This window comes from Octodon degus, unplaced genomic scaffold (assembly GCF_000260255.1).
Source record: "Octodon degus isolate 3935 unplaced genomic scaffold, OctDeg1.0 scaffold00026, whole genome shotgun sequence".
In the NCBI taxonomy this organism is placed as follows: domain Eukaryota; kingdom Metazoa; phylum Chordata; class Mammalia; order Rodentia; family Octodontidae; genus Octodon; species Octodon degus.
Genome location: NW_004524602.1, coordinates 17,925,351 through 17,942,096, shown reverse-complemented (window position 1 = coordinate 17,942,096; position 16,746 = coordinate 17,925,351). Strand labels below are relative to the sequence as shown.

The window sequence follows — 16,746 nt, the reverse complement described above, 5'->3', positions numbered from 1 at the left end:
ATGGATCAGGAATGCAAACACTGCGGCTCAGGAGTAAGCTGGGAAGTCAAGCAGGACATTACATGAGGAATATTTGTAGTCATGTATAGCTAACTTTTGCTTGGTGCTGCAAAAGGCAGTGTTTCAAGACTTTTTGAAGTAGCCAGAAATAACACCATCTTCCCTACTCATGTGTCCTTTCGACACTAAAAGGAAGTGGCGTAGGAGTCAGCTGTCGCCGGCGCGCCGACTAACCCGCAGTGTGGCGCTCCAGAGCTGGTGCGCCGCACGGGAGAGGGCGTGGGGCGTGCTCAGGCCGCCGCTGGGGTGGCCGTGGGCTCAGGCCCGCCCCTTCGGAGGGCGCGTGGGCTCCTCCGCGCCCTTCCCGCAGTCCCCGCAGGGCCGTGCTGGTGACAGAACGCAAGAGACAAGACGCCTGTGTAAGGAACGCGCAGGGACGAACAACCGCGTGGACAGTTATTGCAAGAGCAGGGCGCCTTGGGGAGCGTCATCTGTGGCTATCATAACGTTGTCAGGGCCTCTGCACCCCAAGTCCTCCCCTGGCCCCCCAAATGCGGGCCTTAGCAGTGTGGCACCGGTGCTCCGCGGTCAGGCGAGCGGCCAGCATCGCGAGGAGCTCTTGCCCATGGTGTCTTTGCCTTGTACTAGTTCCCAGCCCTCCCTGTATGCGCGCGCTCTGGCCAGGCCATGAAGCCACATCCCAGCCCGGGTGTGGAACGGGGCGGTGCCGGCGCACGCGTGTGTCCCCTCCCACGCTGTATGTTTAGGGGAAAATGACAGGAACGTCTTGGTACAGACAGGTATTTATTTGAATATTTTAAACCAACTGTTTGGATCCAAGAATGCAGGACCCACTGCGTTAAGCGTTGGCTGTATTTTTAAGCTAAAATCTAGGGGCCCACGACAGCAGCGTCCCGCTGGAGTCCGCTTGGGCGGTCTGCGCCTCTGCTCTGAAACCACCTCGCTTGCCGCCCCCAGACGTACAGGGTGTTCAGGGTCTCACTATACAGATCGGACTCGTAGGGATCCTCCTGTATTCAGCCTCCAAGCGCTGGGATTACGGGCCTGCGTCACCACGCCCAGGCTCAATCGCCCTCTCGCGGCGCCCCCGGGGCGGAGCCGGTACGGCCTGCTGGGGGTCAACCGCGGTCACTGCGCCCCTCTAAACTTTAATCCGCTGAGCTATCTGGCTGGTCCAGCCTTCTCTGATCCGCAGATCGCCGAGTCCTACAGGGGTCCTGAGGGCAACGCACCTAGTTGCCTTCACTGTTATTTGGTTAAATTTCACCCCTCGTTTTCTTGGAACCTTTGAGTGAATTTCAGGGCCTGCTGTGGCTGTTGTTTAGAGATGTTTAAAGTCAATTAAAATCTTAATACTGTAGAAAGGAGATGAAATGGAGCATTTGAAAATTATTCCTAGAAAATTTACAAACCCCATTTTTCTCCTGTAATCCCGTTTCAACCCAGAACCGTTTCATTTATTTAGCCGTCTTCCCGCCTTATTTTCACCGTTGTGGCTCCCGGTTTTGCGTCCCGCAGGCATTCTGGGGGAGGCGACTCCAGTTTGCAGTCTGTCTTGCTGGTGACATCCGTGCTCCCTGCTCGCCGGCACATTGATGTTTCACGATTTAGTGCTCATTCCCTTCGAGCTGGACATTAAGGTGGTCCCATTTTCCCTCCATTATAAATAATGGGAGCGAGGGCATCTTACGCGGGCAGCTTGCTCCCTATGTTTGAATTACACTGTAGGATAAACTCCCAGGGGTGGGATTTGCGGGGCATAGGGGCTGAGCGGCTTCCTGGCTTTTAATGTTTATTGCTGAAGCGCCTGAAGGGTCATTTTAATGTGCAGTGCCACCTGCCGCTGTGGCATGTCCGTCCCTCCAGCCTGCCCTGGCCTCTCCTCGGCTCTTGTTGGGGGCGAGTTTAGTGCATATTAAAGGCTAACTCAGGAAGGTTTTCATGGTAACTGCTTTAATTATCATCAACACTGACCATCTTTCCGTAAGTGTGTTTCCTATATTGTTTCCTGTGGTTTGAGTTTTTTATCAGAGGATTATAGTTTTTGATACCACGTGGAATTTGAAAGTATTTTAGAATGAAAATGCCACGTGCTGTCAGAACCCGGAGAAGAATCCAAGCAGCGGAACAGCCTCGGCCAGGTGCAGCAGGTAGCAGGACTGAGTCGCTCAGCTGACTGGCTGAGGTTCTCCTCTTTCTTCCACAGAGCACTTTACAGCATCATTCAGACCTTCGGCCTGTGGTTCCTGTAGGCCTCACTGTGTTTCTCTAAAACACACACCTTATATAATTGCCTAATACCCCCGTCACACTTAACGAAACTGATGATGATTCTTTGGATTGTTTAGTACCAGTCTGTAACACAGTTTTCCAAAACGTCTTTTGTGATGCTTTGTTCCTGTCAGCGCATGTTATGATTATGTGTGGTTGTTAAATTCTTATTTATTTATTTTTTTGGTACCAGGGATCAAACTCGGGACCTTGTGCTTGTCAAGCAGGCACTTATGCCACTGAGCTCTCCCTAGCTCGGTTGTTCAGTTCTGAGCTGTCTTAATCTAGGGATGCACCCCTGTTGCCCCCTCCCATTACCCCTGTGGGGACGTTGGTCATTGGAACTGCGTCAGTTACCCTGAAAGCGTCCCATATCCCGACAGCACTGTGCGGTGCGGAGGGCTGGGGGTTGGCTGCAGACAGTTCTCACCCCGGGAGCGCACTTTTTGTTCTCTTAGGACTTCTAGAAGCTTGATTAGACCAAGCTCTGTTTGGGGGAGGGCAGGATACCCGGTGCGTGCGCTGCGTGCTTCGGTCTGAGTCGCTGTGGAGCAGCCCTGGCCGCTTGCTCCTCTTGGGCGACGCTGGTGGTGGATGCAGGGGCGGCGACACCGGGCAGCCAGAGCTGCGGCGCTCCCCCTGGATCGCGGTGGTGGAATGCGTGCTTCATAGGCTGCAAGATCGTAATTTTCACTCTGTCTTTCCCTCCCATTGATTAACCAGAATTCTTCAGTAAAGTAGAAGGTTTCCCTCCTAGACTAGAGATTGTACAGTCTCAAAATGCAGTCCGTGCCAGATGAATGCCTAATTTTTTCCTTCAAATCACAGACAGTAGGTCAGTTCCAGTGGTATCTGATGGGTTTTTCCTTAAGAACTATGAAATATTCGTACTCTTCAATAGTTACATATTCCATGTGTTTTACTCAGTTACATTCATTCTTTTTGGTACTAAATTGTCTTACTTTTGGCCCAAGAAAAAACCTTGCCTGTCCTTATTTTCAGACATTTCTGATTTATTCAGTTTGTTTTTGCTCCACAATGGGTCAGTCTTCAAAGGAGTTCCCTGTGCTAAGTGGAAAGTGATAAACACCTACCACAATCTGGACGTGTTGTTATTATTCCTAAATTCTTTCAGTGAGCTGAGCGGAGACACATATTCCACAAATAAATAAAATATTTCTTATTCATATTATTTCAAATGTAACTCTTTTTGCTTCTTGGATTTTGTACTTGTATTTCTTTTTCTGACATGAAAAACAATTACACTGCAATAGACAGCACATAGTTTCAAAACAACAACGTCACTACTCACTATTTTTCTACCTAAAGAAGGATTTCTTTGCAGTTCTATCCTTAGAATGTACTTTGCTGAAAATTGTGGTAACAACACCTGAGTTCTTTTCACCAATTTGATGTCGCAGTTAAGCTGCCCTCTTCCAGCTTGTCATTGAGCTGTAGAATGTACTGTTCTTTTTTTTTCCTGCTTAAATTTATCTTTGGATCCTTAAAATAAGCTTTCCAAGTTGAACACCTCTAATGCTGCTACCAGTTAAGTCCTTGCTCTATTCTGTCTCTCCACCTAAGTTCCTCACCGTCCCCACGGACAATGATTACTAGTGTGCCCATGGGGCGCCCCGAGACGGCGAATCGTGGTGGTGTGTGCCTGTCATCCAAGCGCTTAGGAGGCTGAAAACAGGAGAATCAACACAAGTCCGATCTACATAGTGGGACCCTGTAGACCCAGTAGACCCTGTAATAAATACATAAAAAAAGAGAAGGTCAGTGTGTTTTTCCTGGACTGGATGCTGTTCTCACCTCCAGGAGAAAATGACACAAGAAGAGAAAGGCGAGAGGAGTCGGAGGTGGAGCGCAGTGCACAGCCGACCTCAGTGGGTGAGGCTAGCCATGCTCCTCCTTTAGGGCTCGGGAGTCTGTCGCCCCCTAAATTTCACTAACACCTGCGGCGATCTCCCCAGCCCAAACCTTTTGACGCCAGTTGAACGGGTCTGAATGCACCAACAATCGTAACAGAACGGAAGCTTGAAATGCAGGCTGCCGCCTAAGTTCAAGCCAAACAACTGTTTTTGCTTAGTTCTGTTTGCCTTTCTCCATGCATGTCCCTGGGTTGTCTCTGGACATTATGGAGGGCCGCACAGCATCCTCAGGGTGAAGCTGCGGCCTGCCCGACCCTGATAGACCCAGCACGCCCCGAAATTGCATCTGATTCTGCCTTCCTTGGTCACAGCAGCCGCTTTCCCGGAGCGTTGCGGGTCAGCGCGGTCCCGAGGCGCTCAGAGAACCTGTGTGTGGTGTCCGCTCAAACGCGCTCTCCCCATAACTAACTAGCACAAGTCTACATGGCTTATTAAGTTTTCCATTTGTTTCTTTCTAGATTGAATCGTTAAAGAAAAAGGTACAACAGAAACAGCTCTTGATACTGCAGCTCTTAGAGAAGATCTCTTTCCTAGAGGGAGAGGTAAGGAGGCCTGCAGCCTGTGTCCTCTCCGCAACACATTTCTGTGGCAGTGCTGCTGACAGCTGCCGCCTTTGTGTGGTGCTTTGCACTTTGTGTTTTCATGTACTTGCTTCATGCGATTTTCTCAGTGACTTTCTCTCTCTCTCTCTCTCTCTCTCTCTCTCTCTCTCTCTCTGTCTGTCTTTCTTTCTCTCCAGGGCTCGAACTCAGGACCTTGGGCTTTCCAGACATGCGCTTAGGCCACTGAGCTATCTCCCCTGTCCTTTCTCAGTGACTTTAAGAGAGGCAAGAGAGGACCGTCATCTCTCTAGATGGGCAACTGAGGCAGAGAACAGCTGGTCTTGCCCTGGGTGACCTCTTTTGTAGATGTAAGAGGCCAGCTGGAGCGGACTCTTAGTACCATGCTCTTCTTTGTTAAAAAAAATATTTTAATCTTTTACTTATTTATTCGGTTCAGGGTCTTGCTATGCACCTTGGACTCATAGTGATCCTCCTGTCTCAGCCTCCTCAGCACTGGGCTGGGATTATAAGCGTGTGCCACCATGCCCAGTTTCAGTGGCTGGCACAGCATGCCTGGAGTTCCTGGGCTGGTGTGGCATGTGGTGCTGGGATGGAGCCCAAGTCCTTGCACTTGCTAAGCAGGCACTTAGACCACCAAGCCGTCTCCCTAGCTTTTTTTTTTTTTTGTCTTTTTGATCCTTTTTTTTTTTTTTTCTGTATTTTAGGGAAGGGTCTACAGGGTGTTCAGGGTCTTACTACTAGATTGGACTCGTAGTGATCCACCTGTTTACAGCCTCCCAAGAGCTGGGATTACAGGTGTGCATCACCACTCCCAGTCTCAATTGCCATCTCAGCGCACCCGGGTGCAGTGCTAGCACAGCAGGCCCTGGGGATCAAGCCCCTGGCCCCGAGCCTGCTTGCAGGTGCTTTAATCTGTGAGCTATTTGGACAGCCCTTTTTTGGTCTTTTTGAGACAAGATCTCGCTATGCAGTTTAGGCTGGCCTTGAGCTCACTGTGTGGCCCAGGCTGGTCTCCAGTACTATTCTGTATGTCGAATGTGCATGTTTTAGAGCTGACTTAATTTCTCCTAATGCTTTAGGATGCTTGGTGTTCTTGGCTCTCTGGCTTTTTGAAAGTCATTTGGAGTCTGTACACAGGTTCCAGAGATGGAAATGACAGGCTTGGAAGAGGCTTAGAAGGCTCAGGATTCACAGAAGGAGGTGCCAAGGACTCTACTTGCTCTAATGGCTTTTTATTAAGAACTTGGCATCGAGCCTCTTCCTTCGAGACGTGAAAAGCTGGGCTGCCAAGTGTCCATCCTTGTCTGTGTCCCTCGCCTCCCTGCTCAGTGGGGCCCTGGGACAGCAGTGCAGTGCAGGGAAAGGCAGAAGCGACCTTAGGAGGTGTTGGGTGGGCGCTGCTAGCTACTTCCCGTTCCTTCTGTGCAGGGCAGGCATTCAGGGCGGGGTCGGACTCAGCCAGTGCTGATGCTGTAGGAAGCTCCCAGTCATGAGATGGGCCCCTCGCTGCACCCGGGGTGGGAGACAGTGACGTACGAGGGCCTAGAACGGCGTTGGCACATGCCACGCACTGGATTTGTAACTGACTGCTTCTGTTCTCTACTGAAAGGAATGCCTTCCACATTTGATTATATCGACATTTTACAAGTGGGGAAACTGAGGCTCAGTGACATTCGTGCCTAAGGTGACAGTAGAGATGGGTAAGCCTGAACCCCAGAGCTGCAGCCCTTAGCACCCTGTTTGCTGGGTTTTCAGTGACTGATTTTGGTAATCGTCATGACCAACAGCCCCCCATGGCCCAAGGAATCAGGTTCAGGGCCCAAGAGTCTCAGTGCCTTCAACCTGAGTGTCTTCCGGTGTCCATTCCTCACTGTCCTTTGTGTCCCTGGGCCCAGACTTAGGAAAGAACGGCAGGGACCACACCACTCTCCAGGATGCTGCCCTGGCCAGGGCCCACAGCTGGGGCAGGAGGGATAGTGGTGTCCACAGGGGAGGCAGAGCCAGCGCCCTCTGGCTGGGCTGTTCCTACACACAGGCCCAGCCCCCGGAACAGAGTGGCCTGCTCCTGCCAGAGCCATGGATTCCAGGACGCCAAGGAGGGTCCCCAGTCTCTGGGATTCCAGGACGCCTAGGAGGGTCCCCAGTCTCTGGGATTCCAGGACGCCAAGGAGGGTCCCCAGTCTCTGGGATTCCAGGACGCCTAGGAGGGTCCCCAGTCTCTGGGCAGCTTCCACCTGACCCTACGCTGAAATCATCTGTGGAGCGGATCTGAGCCCACGGAGCTCCCACTCCCCACCTGTCGGGGCTTTTCCTTGGTGCTCCTGTGGTTAAAAATGCCCTGGCACACCCACCCACTCGATCCCCTAGTGTTGTGTAGGGGCTCTGGGCTTAGATCCCAGCTCCTGTCTGAGTTGTAGGGCCTTTGCCCCCGTGAGCCTCAGTTTCGGCTCTTGTGAAATGGGTGTAAGCACACTGCTCAGAAAGAACTTCACAGACGGAAGATGAGGCAGCGCGCACAAGGCGCCCAGAGCCGAGCCTGACGCTGCATGAGCAACTGACGCGTGCTGGGCCTGTCTTGGTTTCTTGGCATTTTGGAGACCTGGGCACCTAGACCTTCTGTCATTTTCCATACAGGATGCTGAGTGTCTTAGGTGCTTCTCTCGTTACTGACACAGGACACCTGGCATCCACAGTTAAGGGAGGAAAGGTCTCTTTGGCTGACAGGCTGGCTCCGAGGCCAGGTAGCATGGCAGAGGGCCACAAAGCACAAACAGAAGGAGGCAGAAGGCGGCGAAGCAGCAGCAGTGACCCTCTTTCTGTCCATTATGTCCCTCAGGGCAGATAAAATGCAACCCAGGATGGGCAGCCTGAACCCTAGCACTGCTGTGACCAGTCCCGGCGTCACACCCTTGATCCCAAGAGCACACACCCTGGCCCCAGCCACCTCCCAAGAGCCCCACCTGCGACCGAATGAGGCTCTGGGGACGTCCAGACGCAGCCATAGCAGTGGGCAAATGTTGCCAGCGGCAGCGAGGCTCAGGGACTTCAGCTCCAGAAGCGGGAGGGGCTAGCCGCGCCCAGACCGCCACTGCATGACTTTTATTTTCAGGGTTTGAAAGCTTTGCTGATTTTTTTTTTTTCCTCCAAGTCGTATGAGGACATTCGTTGAATAGCCCAAGGGAAAACTGTACCTGGTCATGGGCTCACAGAAAGGGCCAGCCCTTCCCCAGGCATGGCCCGCAGTCAAAGACCCTCATTTTCTCTTAAGAGAGAAAATATGGATGAACTCATGCCTTGGATTTATCTTTGATTCTTACCTACAGTTTCACGGTAGTGATTTTTGGTTTTGTGGTTCTGGGGATGGAGCCCAGGGCCTCGTGCATGCTAGGCGTGCGTCCTGCCGCCGAGCCACATGCCTAGCCCCTTACCTTACCTGTGTTTAAAGTCATTAGAGCGCTCTCTCTCTCTCTCTCTCTCTCTCTCTCTCTCTCTCTCTCTCTTCCCAAATGCCTGCTCTTGCCTGACCCTATCAGATTCCATTTCATCAATTGATTTGTAATCTTCCTGGCAACAACAATATGTCTATTTTTTAAAAAATGTTATTTACTCAGCTTCTGAAGAAGAAATTTCCCCATTTCTGAGGCTAAAAATATTTCTAAACTAAATCAAGAAGCGTACGTCTTCATGGGGTTGATCAGCTTTCGGAAACCCGTTCCGTGCGTTTTCTCGGCCGTAAAGCCTCAGCTCCCCGCGGAGCGCTGAGCGGGCCCCGGCGTGTGCATGGGGCGTGGGCTGGCTGCGCGCCCGGCGCGGCTCCCGCATCGAGTGTTGCGCACGCCCTCGACTGAGTGCGCGCTGCGGCTCCGCTGAATGGAGGCGGCAGGGCTGCCTGCGTTTGTGGAGCTATTTCCCCAGCGTGCGCACACGGCTGCACCGGGCCTGCCCTCCTCCAGGCCGCCGCCAGGGCCGTGCGGATGCGAGGGGCTCGGCCGGGCGCTCAGCCCTGGGTCCCGCCCCACGCGGTCCGCAAGGTGGAAGCAGGCGGTGCCTGTGCTGCGGCCAGTCCCACTGACTTGGTTTTTGAAGTGTGCCCTCTCCCTGTTCCTCGCCTCCAGCGCGCCTCAGCTGCCAGTTTGGCCTCGTTACTTCTAGATTTTCCTTAGCAACTGTGCTGTGCATAGTTTATACAAATAAACTGCCTCTGTTGGCAGTGTTGCAGGGTGAGTACCCGCTATTAAAAAAAAACTGTGGCCAGGAGTATTTACGTCCTAGGTCTTTTTATTTTTGGATTACTTGTGTGGACTTTACTGGTTGATCATTCCTCTTCAAAAATCCACAGCTGGAAAGGCTCCAGAATCTGAAACTTCTTCAGTATCAGCGAGTCCTGAAGAGTTTTAGATTTTTTAACATTCTGGATTTTGGATTTTTGTTTTGTTTTTGTCTTCGTTGAAACAGGGTTTCAGAGTTCAGGTGGAAGCTGAACTCACTTTGTAGCCCAGGCTGGCCTTGAACTCACAGCGATCCTCCTGCTCCAGCCTCCCTAGTGCTTAGCCACGCGCCCCGGCCAGGACTTGCGGATCGCGGTGCCCAGCAGCACTGAGCATGTCTCAGCCTCAGAGCTTCTCACTTTGCCTCTGTAATCTGTCTCTTCGCTCATGCCTGCCAGGCCTCCCCTGTGGTGTCACTCTGTGTCACGGCAGATCTGTTGGCATTTTATATAGTGGGGTCATGCGGTGACACTTCTTTGTGCGTCTCTCCTTTTATTCAGCATAATGGCGACAGGTCGAATTCGCATTCAGTCCTTGTTACTGCAGAGTAGTGACCATCCCCTGGAAGTGTCAGTGTGTCCATCCAGTCGCTGATGCGCTTCTGAGTGGTTTCTGGTTCAGGTGACGCTGCTTGAAGCTGCCGTGAGCATCACTGTACAAGCCATCATGTACACACGTCTTTGTCCCTCTTGGATAAGTACCAGTAGTGCCACAGCTGAGAGGCAGGGTGGCGTAGGCTTTTCCTTTTAGATCTGTCAGCTGGATTTGCAAAGTGGCCGAGCGTTCTCTGTGCTCCTGCTGACGCTCCGAGGTGCCAGTTTCTCCACACCCCCACCACTCGTGGGAGGTGCAGCCTGCCAGGGTGGGAGCAGTGCGACCTCATTGTGCTTGGATTCGCACTTCTTTGCTGACTGGCGATATTCAGCATCTTTTCTTCTTTCACTTTCTTGGTAAATATTGAAGAGATTTTTAACTTTGCATCTTATTTTTGAGAAAGTTTAATTCATCATTTTTTCTTTTATGATTTATCTTTGCGTATTCTGAGAGCTCTTTGCTGACTGCCAGGTTGCAGGGTTCTGCTCCGGTCATTTCCTCTAAGAATTTGATAGAAACTGCTTTCATTTTCCTTCTCTCTCCTCTCCTGTCTTCTCTCCTTTCCTCACTATCTTCTTCTCCCCTTCCTTCTTTTTTTTTAAAGGGTATTTTATTTTTTGTATTTTAGGGAAGGGTCTACAGGGTGTTCAGGGTCTCATTACTAGATCGGACTCATAGTAATCCACCTAATTTCATATGCCACCTGATACGCATTAGTTTTTGCTGATTGCATTAAACTGTCAAGAATGTACTTTTTAAAAAGCTGCTGTGCTTCTGTGGGTGACCGATGTGCAGTCAGCATTCCCATGAGAAAGACGAACGGAGTTGGGGCCACCTGTCCATATTCACTGTCCGGTTAGGGGTGTTTGCTCACTTTACCTCTCATGCCCCCTCGCAGTAGGTCCTGGAGGACCCTGTGTCCTGTGAAATCCTCCCAGTGAAGCCCTCACGCTGAGGAGCGATGTGGCCGTGGGGTTGCTAGCGTTTCCAGCAAGGGCAGCTTTCTCTGTCCTTGTTGTGAGTGGGGAGGCACAGGTGATCAGGGAAGCCGTGTGTGCCTGAGAATGGCCAGATTTCCCTAAAGTAAGCCAGCCCTCTGCCACCGTCTGTCCTGAGAAGAGGCAGAGCCCAAAGCCCCGAGCTTGCTGGCAGCTGCGGAGCCTGGGGTGTCCTCTCACACCAGTGCCTGCCATCGCAGGGGTCTATGGTTTTTATGCTCCTTCCTGTTCATCAGAAGAGATCCACAGACCTGAATCCCTCGGGGCACAGGTGTGCTGGCGGTGACTGCTCCGCTTCGTGGTGTCACTCATTCCGAGGAGGAGCGGCTGGCTGCGCTGCGAGCCAGGTCCTCTCTTCAGAGCTCTGGCTACTGTTTCCATAGAACTTTCCACATGTCCCCGACTGTCCTAGGCTAGTGCTTGAGCTTCCACTACACTCTAAAGAGAAGAAAAAGCAAATGCTTTCATATTTTCTATTTTATTTATGCGGGACCGGGGATTAACTCAGGCCCTTGCGCTTGCCAGGGAAGCACTTATTCAAAGTATTACACATGTATTTATTTGACAGTTTTTATCTTGTATCTCCTATCTGCCGTGCTTCATGAAGTCAGCCAGGAAGATAGATAAGGTCATCGCCTCTTGAAGAATTGGCATATATGTACTACTCATAGGTATCATTCTCTATGTGTTTGTATGCTTGAAAGGCACCTGAAAGTCTTAGAAGGTAACCACTGTCAGCGTCTTCCTGGAGGCTTCCTCGCCCGGCAGGCTGGAGAGGCCGTCACTCCCTCTGCTTGCCGGCGGCACCTCAGCCTTCTTGCTCTTTGCTGTTCATTTTCCTCACGGGGCAAATCTCCAGTTCCTGCGCACCTAATCACTCACCTATGTGATGTTTGGCTCTGGCTTGAAAAAAGGGAAAACTATTCAAAATGCTAATTTTAGTCCCAAGGAGCCTGTTCTATTTTATATGTTTGAGATTCTGAATTTTCCACACCTATGAAATACTAATTATTAAGTTATAGAGGTATTTCCCACTAAATTAAATTAATAGACTCACTCATTTTATAGTTTTAATGGGAGAATGTTAAAAGTTGAGCTGCGCCTTGTTTATAATGTCAAAAAAGTGATAAATATCCAAATTCCTATCAACAAGATTCATGCAATGGAATGCTATGAACCAATTAAAATGGTTTGTTGATATAAAAAGAAAACTAGTAAACTAGAAAGATATCTACAATAAATTGTTGACCAAAGAAAAAGCCCATTATAGTATGTACACTAGAATATGTATGTATAGTATATGTATTAGGATATGTTGTTTTCATTAATATAAAATTTCACTTATTTAAAATTGTAAGTACACGTACAGAAAACTATGAGGATTCGGTTGCTACCTTCAGTTTCTGCGTACGAGATGCTCAGTAGGTTGGTTGTTTTGTGTGATGGAGCCGTGAGAGAAATCAGGCAGTACATGTGAATCATACAGTGTATGTTTGTGGTTTACTGACAGTACTTTTTCCCTCCTCTCCAGAATAATGAACTTCAAAGCAGGCTGGACTATTTAACAGAAACTCAGCCAAAGACTGAAGTAGAAACCAGAGACATTGGAGTGGGCTGTGATCTTCTACCCAGGTATTTAGGAATTTCCTGTTTTTCTCACTCAAATACTTCTTTGATTTAAGAAAATACTTTGCTGGAGTGCTATTAACAGAATTGCATTCTTTCTATCACGACTATTTCTGCAGATCTAAGGGTGGCTGCTGAGGGCTTGAGCTGCGTCTTGTGGGAACAGATCCTTTGTCAAGGGACAGCGGGTGGGGAAGGGGGACGAGGCAAGGCCACTCCGAGGGCGCTGGCCTCCACGGCGGCGAGTGCATGCGTTTGTTCACTCGCTCACTCATTCCTTTAGCAAGCGGCCATCGCTACCTTCCTGTCCCCAACAGTTATGCTGCTGAGATGCCAGGCCGTGCCCACAGCAGAGTCTGGGTGGACAGACAGACGGGTGACAGCTGGGTGAGGGCATACACAGCACCTTCATGGGACAGCAGGGCAGGGTCTAAATCTGGGGAAGGCCGTCTGTCCCCAGAACAGCAGCAGAGAGCTGGGAGCAGCGGGTCTGGCTCACGCATAGGCTGTGTGTTGCCATCACCCCCACACGTGACAGCGACAGCCTGGTTTGCTCAGTTCTGCTCCCGGGCTAGGCCCGGGCCCTGCTGAGGTGTGAGCCAGGGACCTGCCTTCTGAGGCTCACTCTGTACTGCAAGGTGCGTTCAGCGTCCAGGCCTAGGGTCATGAAGCAGGCTTGCTACAAGGGAGCGTCACACACGCCTTGCAGCGTAGGGACTGGGTCAGAAATGCCCGTGTGTCCTGTGTGCAGCAGGGGCCTGCTCCGAAGGCAGGCAGGGGTACTTGTGGGTGCTCCGGCAGACGTGAGCGGCGCCGCAGAATGAACCCTGGATCCTTGAGTGCCTCCACCTGGAGAGAGGGATGGGCGTCCACCCCGCGATGTGGAGCAGCTGTCTCTGGCCTGCTCCCCAGGAGGCCGTTCTTGATGGGCCTCGGTTTCCTGGTCTGGAAAGTCAGTGATGTGACCAGGTGACCTCCGAGGTCCCCACCGTCTCTAATGCTAAGACCTCACTTTATGACTTCACATTTTAACTCGCTACTGATAGTTCTCGAAGAACCTCCCGGAGGCCGCCCTGAGCTCTTTCCTTTGACGGGATCCTCATTCATGTTGCTCACCTTCTAGTAAAAATCCTTGTCATTCTGATACAAGTAATAAAAATGTTTTAAAAGAAAGAAATATGTGCACTGTGGCTCTCATCAGTATGTGATACAACATGCAAATATTCGAATATAACTGAAAAGAATAATCCTGGTCAGTGGCTCTTTTTAAAACAAATACTTTGGCCACTTTTTCTTTTTATTTTTCAAGAACCACGTGGCTTAGTCCACTTTTAATTGCCCACATCATAAATTTTGCTTGGCTAAGATGAGGACAAAGCTATGTCTGAAACCAATAAATTGTTTGTTTTCTAATTCCCAAATTTTGGCTTAAAACTAGGTTTTCAATTTGTATACCCGAGTATAGCCCGAGGCAAACTTTTATGGCAAAGTTATGAAACCACAAAGAGGTTTTCATAATGGAAGTGCTGACAGACCCTTAACTTATGGCCACGGTGAACCTGGAAGCCACGCCAGCGTCAAAAAGCAGCTTTTTCATAAACGTGACCTCTGGTTCCCTCAGGAGACTTCTTAGCACCTTCACTGTGTGGGTCAGTCAGCAGAGGAAATGAGGCCTACCTTCTGCACCTCCGCCAGCGCAGGGACCGTCCCTACGCTCCCCGCAGTTATTCATGAAGCGTCCACGCAGTGAAGAGCCCGGCGAGGACCCTGTGGCATGGAGACCGGGGCTCTGGAGCCCCCTGGGCCCCCTGGAGTGGCCTGGCACTGAGCTGGGCTCCGGGAGAGGCCCTGCGCCTGTGGCTGGGGCAGGTGGCCCAGGGGACCCCTCGGCCCTCGCAGCAGGCCCAGCGGAGGCCAGCCTTCAGTCTGCCCAGTTCTTGCTGACCACAACAAATCAGAACTCCCTGGGGTAGTTGAGTCCCCTTGTCCCACAGATATAAAACTTGAGGCCCAGAGAGAGAAGGTGCCTCCCCAGCATGGGGCCAGGCCTCTACGTCTTGGCGGAGTGCATCTGAACCGGAAAACTCAATAAAGAGAGCGGCTGGGTCTTGCACCTTCTAACGAAAGTTCTGGTTCTTACTTGGACTTCATGCTTGCACTGGCACTAGAATAGTAAAAGATTAAAGGGTGCTTTCTATATTTTTTTTTGTTGTTTTTGGATACAGGCTCTCACTATGCAGTTCAGACTCAGTAGTGATCCTCCTGTCTCAGCCTCCCCAGCGCTGGGATTACAGGTGTGTACCACCACGCCTGGCTTCAGTGCTAGCACGGCGCACCCAGGGCCAGTCCTGCATGTGGTGCTAGGGATCAAACTCAGGTCCTTGCGCTTGCCAGGCAGGTGCTTAGACCACTGAATTATCTCCCCAGGCCTACAATGTTTCTTAAATAGCCTCCTACAGGATATTTTCAATCAATGAAAGTACTGGTTAAGCCTCCCTTATACTAAGTACCTGGTTCCCCCTCCCCCTCTTCCTCCTCCTCCTCTTCCTCCTCCCCCTCCTCCTCCCTCTCCTCCTTCTTCTCTTCCTTCTCCCCCTCCTCCTTCTCCCCCTCCTCCTCCCTCTCCCCCTCCCCCTCCCCCTCCTCCTCTTCCTCCCCCTCCTCCTCCTCCTCCCCCTCCTCCTCCCTCTCCCCCTCTTCCTCCCCCTCCTCCTCCTCCTCCCCCCTCCTCCTCCCCCTCCTCCTCCCTCTCCTCCTCCTCCCCCTCCTCCTCCTCCCTCTCCTCCCCCTCCTCCTCCTCCTCCCCCCACTGAGGAGCCCAGCAGGGGCTTCCCACCCAGCCAGCAGCCTCCTGATCCAGCCTTGGGCGTGTTACGCCCCTCCCTGCAGCCTTGGCTCTGTCATGCTTGAAATGGGAGTGAAGATGGTAGCTCAGGTCTCACGGGGCTGCTGTGGGGACTAAATGAAAATGTTTTATTGGAGTCAGGCGTTGCAAGGAGAACAATTTTATACAGGACACATAACTTAAAGGATTATTTTATAATAGTCACCCAAAGAGTCAAGTTCAACAGAGTGCAGGAGATCTGTCCACACACTTGAGGCCCAAAGAATCCCTCTGCAGGCTGGGCCCCACGGCAATGTCCTGTGCGCATCGGGCCGAAGTCCTAGAGCACGTAACGAGGTCCTCTAGGAGTGCAGCTGGAGGCCGAGCGCCCACAGTGCCGTGGGAGTCGTGCCGGGGACCTGCCGGGAAGGCCCACAGGTCAGTGGTGGGCGCTAGAAAGTCTGCACCAGCGGGGCGAAGATCAGAGCCAGCAGAAGCCAGGAGGTGACACTCACAGAGCTGGGACTCCCCCAAAGGGCCCCAGCCACTGAGCAACACCACGGGCCTGGAGCCTCTGAGGACGGGAACAGCTGAGTTCACGTCGGGAAAGCCAGCGTGACGGGCTTCTCCAGGCCAACCAACAGCCCCAGGAGAGCCAGCAGCACCGCTTTTTCTTCTCCACTTCCCATTTTATTGTATGAGCAAGACTCCTCAGCTGGGCCTCCCACCCCCAGCACCGTGCTGATTCAGTTCACGTGGGTGCTGCGAGCTCGCACCCGGTGCCAACCCGCCACACAGGAGGAAGCACTTAGCACGATGACGGGACCAGATTTAGCACTTGATGAAAATCAACTCTGATGGTGTGAACTAGAACAAAACTTTGATCCGGCTGTAACATGCTGTGTCAAGTATAAGTGAGGGCCGGGGAGATGGCTCAGTAGAACAAGCACCTCCCTGGCAAGCGCAAGGGCCTGAGTTCAATCCCCAGTTCTGAAAAAAAAAAAAAAAGTATGTATATGAGTATGAGCCTGTTCAGATGATGAACAGCTTATTTTTTTCTGGTGGTAGCTGGTGCAGTAGGACAGGAGCTGATGGCTTAATTGAGTGCATACTCCTACAGGCACTGGGCTGTGTGCTGAACACCCAGTGGTGTCAAACCTTAGCACACTGTGTGTGCCACTGCGCAGACCAGGCCTTTCACCCACTGCTCTAGACCACGGCTTCCGGCCGCGGCTCATGCCCAGAGCACACTGTGGGAGAAACGCACGCCTCTCAGCTGGGCCTCGGGCAGCAGAGCTGCGTTATGTTATTTCTTTAGTGAAGGTCGTAGAAGAAATGACACGCGCTTGTGTTCGCCTCTTTGCTTACCACCGCTGCTCCCTAGAACGCAAGTGCTGTGCAGCTTGGGGTCTCTGTCCACGTCACTGGCTACACCGAGCCAGGGACCACCTAGCACAGTACCTGGAAAGGGCAGGCCTTGCTCAGTCCTGTCTCCTGTAGCCCCAGCAGCTCTTCCTGGGCAGAGCACACAGCTACCTCCACACTCCTCTCTCCACGCCGTGTCCCCTCCCTAGCCTGTCAGTTTCCTCTGATGGTGCCTCTTTCTCCCACCATGGGAGCTCCTTGTGTCTTTTGTCGTGGTCACAC

General features: G+C 51.7%; 1 protein-coding gene across 2 annotated transcripts in view; it reads left to right on the top strand.

The window, feature by feature from the left end:
• Myzap (myocardial zonula adherens protein) overlaps nucleotides 1–16,746 on the top strand; it is a 77,473-nt gene that overhangs the window by 54,581 nt on the left and 6,146 nt on the right. The window contains exons 11-12 of one of the 2 annotated variants that reach the window (XM_004628870.2): nucleotides 4,685–4,768; nucleotides 12,181–12,281. In XM_004628870.2, the coding sequence (XP_004628927.1) occupies nucleotides 4,685–4,768; nucleotides 12,181–12,281 (185 nt within the window). The remainder of the gene's footprint in view (nucleotides 1–4,684; nucleotides 4,769–12,180; nucleotides 12,282–16,746) is intronic. The other variant, XM_004628871.2, reaches the window with a different exon arrangement.